At 35.5% G+C, this 5638-nt stretch overlaps 1 protein-coding gene across 3 annotated transcripts; it reads left to right on the top strand.

Annotated features, from left to right (window-relative positions):
• Window positions 1-410: 410 nt before the first annotated feature.
• LOC131041009 (eukaryotic peptide chain release factor subunit 1-3) lies at window positions 411-4148 on the top strand. Of its 3 annotated transcripts, XM_057973987.2 has the most exons (4): window positions 411-567; window positions 1812-3293; window positions 3593-3651; window positions 3756-4148. In XM_057973987.2, exon 2 carries the CDS (start codon window positions 1885-1887, stop codon window positions 3196-3198), a length of 1314 nt encoding a protein of 437 aa, XP_057829970.1. In that variant the 5' UTR covers window positions 411-567; window positions 1812-1884; the 3' UTR covers window positions 3199-3293; window positions 3593-3651; window positions 3756-4148. The 3 variants fall into 3 exon arrangements, with proteins under 3 accessions (XP_057829970.1, XP_057829967.1, XP_057829968.1); XM_057973984.2 differs by lacking the exon at window positions 3593-3651; XM_057973985.2 differs by lacking the exon at window positions 3593-3651 and having other exon boundaries at window positions 428-559.
• The last annotated feature ends 1490 nt before the right edge of the window (window positions 4149-5638 follow it).

The raw sequence follows: 5638 nt of genomic DNA, 5'->3' as shown, positions 1-5638 counted from the left end.
ACTCAATTTGATGCTCAGAGTTGAATTATGCTACATGAATTTAAGTTGATGTTGAATGTCTTTAAATACCAAAACTTAACAACATGTTGCACAAATGGGTACCAACTTAGCTCATAATGATTAATAGAAAGGGGCACAAAAGTTAGGTTTAACCATGAATAATGCATAAATGCATTGTATGAATAAATGCTAGTCTTCGAACAAGAAGTATGAATGAAGGTACAATAATGAAAGGTGAAATGACAAATAATTGTGAACAAAAATAGATAAAAATGAACATAAATTAAACCATAATTCAAGATTAACATAATATGTATCATTCCCATAGATAATTATATTAAGATGTTTCTATAAATAGAGACCCGAAATTAAAGTAGAAATGAGATGGAAAGGCTAGTATTAGGCTAAAGCAAACTTTTACATTTTTTATTCAGGGAATCAACTTTTGTAGCGGACTTGAAATTGTCAATATTGTGCCCTAAGATTTTATTGCTTTATCCGTTGATCTCCTCACGCTGTTTTCTTCTCTGAGCCTGTGATTGCGCGGCGATTGTTGCAGGTATTTCGGTGAGTGCCTTCGCTATATCTATTTTTCTCTTATGCCATAGATAGATCAAGATTATTTAGAATATAAATCAGATGCCCCTAGTTTTTTCAAAACATTACATATTAGATCGATCAAAATTCAATCCAAAACACTGAATAATCATCCAATCACTGAAAATGAATCCTTCAGTCGGCCATTTCTTCTTTCTGTCTTTGTGGGTGTTACAAAAGGGAAATTTAAATTTCAATATGAGGTAGAGGGGTGTTTTATCAGCTTAAAGTTTTCAACTTTTTGAATTTTTTTTTTCAGTTGCTTTAGATTTGGATGGATTTGGTGTTTTACTATTGAGTGGCGAGCTCCTCAACTTTATTTAGCTGCAGAAAAAATTAAGGACTATGAATTGTTTGGGGAATGCAACAAACCTTTCTAGCTTGAGATGTAAGAAAAACAATAGAAAAAAGGGCATGTTCTGTGTATCTCTGAGGATAAACTTAGGAATCGCTATTATTATACATGTGTCTTTGCAATTCTTGTAATGGCAGGGGGAAATTCGATGAATATTATATGATATTTTTTTTAATGGCGAATATTTTGTGCTATATTTATGAAGAACTAAACCATAAAAACCCCTCTGCGCGGCCAGATTCAATAGGGATCAGGGTGAGTTTTTCCAATACCCAAATCTTGGCAAGCACGACGAAGAAAGAAAATATTAATGATTCTGGTGGTACTAACACATCGACCCGGTAAGGAATATTGGGACTTCTTTTTGATATGAGAAAGGATTTTGTGTTAGAAACAATTATAGCTGGAGGTATGAATGAAACAGGTGTATAGAGAAAGGATTTTGTGCTAGAAACAGTAATAAGCTGGAGGTATGAAGGAAACATATTAACTTGCATGTGTTGGTATATTAGACAATAAACATTAGGGGATGTTGATTTCACCCTTTAACAGTCTAGACTACCCTGTACTTTTGGTTAGGTATTCCTTTCATACACGTTGACTGTATTCTATTCTAATTTATATTCGTCATAGAAATGGTTCCTGCCTTGTGCCTAAATCCCATTTCTCCATGGTGTGTGAGGGTCTGTGCATTTTCTCGGAGATTTATAAATTGTCCTTGCTATTAAATTCGATTTACTATCTCTTTTTGGGCTTTGAATGTGCTACATATATAGTATTTTGCAAACTAGCTTTTTTGCTTACATGTTAATCTCTGTTCTGCCAAGTTTTAACGTTTTTGTGTTTGCTTTTGTATCAGCTTAGTTAAATCTGTTTGGACATTCGAAAAGTGATTACTTTGGTTTGAATTGGGATTAACTGGTGAAAGAAAGATGTCTGATGGACAAGAGACTGACAAGAATATTGAGATATGGAAGATCAAGAAGCTGATAAAGGCACTGGAGACGGCAAGGGGTAATGGTACAAGTATGATTTCTTTAATCATGCCTCCAAGGGATCAGATTTCCCGGGTCACAAAAATGCTTGGTGATGAATTTGGCACCGCATCGAATATCAAGAGTAGAGTGAACCGTCAATCGGTGTTGGGTGCCATTACTTCTGCTCAGCAAAGGCTAAAGCTGTACAACAAGGTGCCTCCAAAAGGTTTGGTGCTTTATACTGGAACAATCGTCACTGAAGATGGGAAAGAAAAGAAAGTTACAATTGATTTTGAGCCTTTCAAACCCATCAATGCATCTCTGTACCTCTGTGATAACAAGTTTCACACTGAGGCATTGAATGAACTCTTGGAATCTGATGATAAGTTTGGATTTATAGTAATGGATGGTAATGGTACATTGTTTGGTACCCTGAGTGGCAACACTCGTGAGGTGCTTCACAAATTTACAGTGGACCTTCCAAAAAAGCATGGAAGAGGAGGACAATCAGCCTTACGTTTTGCACGTCTTAGAATGGAGAAACGGCACAACTATGTGAGGAAGACGGCAGAGTTGGCAACACAGTTTTTTATTAATCCTGCTACTAGTCAACCTAATGTTGCAGGTTTGATATTGGCTGGATCTGCAGATTTTAAGACAGAGTTGAGCCAATCTGACATGTTTGATCCCAGGCTACAGGCGAAGATTCTCAATGTGGTTGATGTTTCTTATGGGGGAGAAAATGGATTCAATCAAGCTATTGAACTATCATCAGAGATACTATCTAATGTGAAGTTTATACAGGAGAAACGCCTTATAGGAAAGTACTTTGAAGAGATAAGCCAGGATACAGGAAAGTATGTATTTGGGATTGATGATACTCTAAAAGCACTGGAGATGGGTGCTGTTGAAACTTTGATAGTATGGGAGAATTTGGATGTTAACAGATATATTTTGAAGAACTCAGTGACTGGGGAAGTAGTTATAAAGCACTTGAATAAGGATCAGGAGGCTGATCAGAGTAATTTCAGGGATTCAGGCACTAATGCTGAACTAGAAGTTCAAGAGAAATTGGCTCTACTGGAATGGTTTGCAAATGAATATAAGCGCTTCGGATGCTCTTTGGAGTTTGTCACTAACAAATCCCAGGAGGGTTCTCAATTTTGTAGGGGTTTTGGTGGTATTGGTGGCATTCTTCGTTACCAACTAGACATGAGAACCTTTGATGAGCTGTCTGATGATGGCGGTGTTTATGAAGATTCGGACTAGCAATCAATTTATAATCATCTCAAGGATGCAGACTGCAGCTTGGAGTTAAGCCTGTGTCTTTCTGTTTTTTCTATTCCAGGCTTTGGGAGCACAAGGTTTGCAATCTCTATTATCTAAATTAATCTCCTGTAACATTTTTTCATTTTACTTGGAAGGATTATGTTATCATAGAGTGTCTGTATCACTTAGGTGCTATTAGGGTCATCATAGAATGACACTTCTTGCATATAAAGTTACGTTTATCATATATAAATTAGTAAAAACGTGGACACAGTTAAAATCTTAAAATCTTGCATTCGAAAAATATGTTATTTTTCTTCTGAAATGCTTTTTTAATTTTGTTTTATGATATCATTGGTATTGTATGTGCCTTTTCTGGATCATCCTTCTGTAGGGCGATTAGAGTCTGATGTTTTGGGTCTGACCACTGAACCCATCTTTGGGTAAATTATTGTAAGCCAATGCTTGATTGAAGAAATAGATAGATCATACGTTGATACTTGAGCCTTTTTTCAAAATTTATGAAAAACTTATGCTTAGCATTTATCTCCTTACAGGGAGTCAATATTCTGTATCAGCTGTTCGTATCCAGGACCTGAGAAACTGGCAACAGTGAATTTTTAATGCTTGGTATGCATCAGTTACAAATTGAAGTATCTGATAGGTTAGCATCTGGTGCCATCTGAAAACACAATAACACAATTTATCATTGGGAATTTCAGAGGACTTATTCAAGTGGTTATTGTTGAGGTATTGAGATATATTTGCCTTGCAACATTTACTGTTGAGGCTATTCAGTCCTGTCTGATAGTTTGGTGTCTTGTGATTTTTATGTGGAGAGTGACCATTTATGCAATACGCATCTTGGATGGAGCATATAGGCATATATGCCATATAAAAATGTTATAACTAAAGCAATTCAATTAAGTTTTTTGCATGTTTAAATTTCACTGGACTTGGTATTTGTATGTTCTATTTTCCACTAAATTATAAAATTGTGGCTTTCGTACTGAATCAACATGAGGTTTATGTAGCTTCAGGAACAGAACCAATGTTTTAAAGAAACTATTCTTTGCTTTTTTGTTCTTGGAAGTTATGTTAGGTTCTATAGGTTTTTGAATGTATCAAAGTTAGAATTGACTCCAGTTTGGATCGTTATCATCCTTTTGTATTTTTGTAAGATGAGCTGGAACTGTTTTTGCTGCAATCAATTGTTAACTTATTGCTTTTGTAGAGATGGTGACTTTTACTCAATTTTGTGTTGTAGCTTTTGTCGAAATTTGAGTTTCTAGCAGTTTGTTCTAATCCGAGGCGCTAGTTTTGGCATCTTGGTTAAGACAAATAATGTTAAACAAGAATTTCGGTATGTCTTACAAAGTCTTCAAGTATTAAGTTTATCCTAAAGTAGAATGATTTTGGGCTTGCATAAATTTTAGATTGCTGGCTGTAAATTCTCACCATATTAAGTTACAGATTGCTATTTATTTACAGTTTTCACCACATTTATTTAGAGCATGTGTGAGTTCTTACATTTTTTAGTTATTTTGTTTTTAGTGCACTGAAGCATGTAAGATTGTTGTCCTAAACCAACTATATGGTCTATTTTTTATGATAATCTTTGGCCATCTCCTCAAAGGAACAGCACATCACCTCCTTGTTGGCTGTGTTTGATATTGAGCAACTTGACATCCTTTGTATATACTGTTTTTCCAGGGCCTTAAATTTTTCTTTGAAAAGGAGATTTAGTTGGCAAGAGTTTACCGATACTAAAAGCTAGGAAAGATTATTGATTAGTGGAACATCAGACTAACAATTTCAACTATGATCATGGAACAAATATATCATGAGACAGGAATTTTTGGAAGTGCTTGTTTGGTAATGTCATTTTAGAATATGCTCAAATGGGGATATCATTCCATATGCCCATTTGTGTTTGTCCCAAAGAAACGGGACTCGGACTCGGCACGGACTCGGCAAGGCCGACTTGGACTCGGACTCGGGACTCGGCTGGACTCGAGAAAGTGAAAAACTCAAAAAATTTAGAGATTTTTAAAGATTTAAAACTTGTTTCAGACACCCTTTATTGAGTACACCTTGAAGACACAAAAACATCATCAAACTCAGCTCATTTGATTACATACACAAGTATACATCAATCACATAAGCATAAACGCAAATTGTAGCTGAAGAAAATAACAAACATAGATATATAAATATTGTTAAATGCATACAATATTACAAAACTCATGGAATAAAAAATCCATGTCATCATATGATCATCATCAAATGTTTCATACAAATACCAAAGGTAAATGGTAAATATTAAATACAACTACAAGTGTACAAGCCTATGGCTTAGAGGGTCGTGCAACTGCACCCTCTCGCCCTGGCCCCCTGCGAAGGCGTTTAAAGTAGGTCCTAGATGATTCAATAGCCATAG

The sequence above is a fragment of the Cryptomeria japonica genome, chromosome 3 (assembly GCF_030272615.1).
Source record: "Cryptomeria japonica chromosome 3, Sugi_1.0, whole genome shotgun sequence".
Taxonomy (NCBI): Eukaryota; Viridiplantae; Streptophyta; class Pinopsida; order Cupressales; family Cupressaceae; genus Cryptomeria; species Cryptomeria japonica.
Note: the sequence above shows the minus strand (reverse complement) of the source record. Positions and strands in the feature narration are given on the sequence as shown.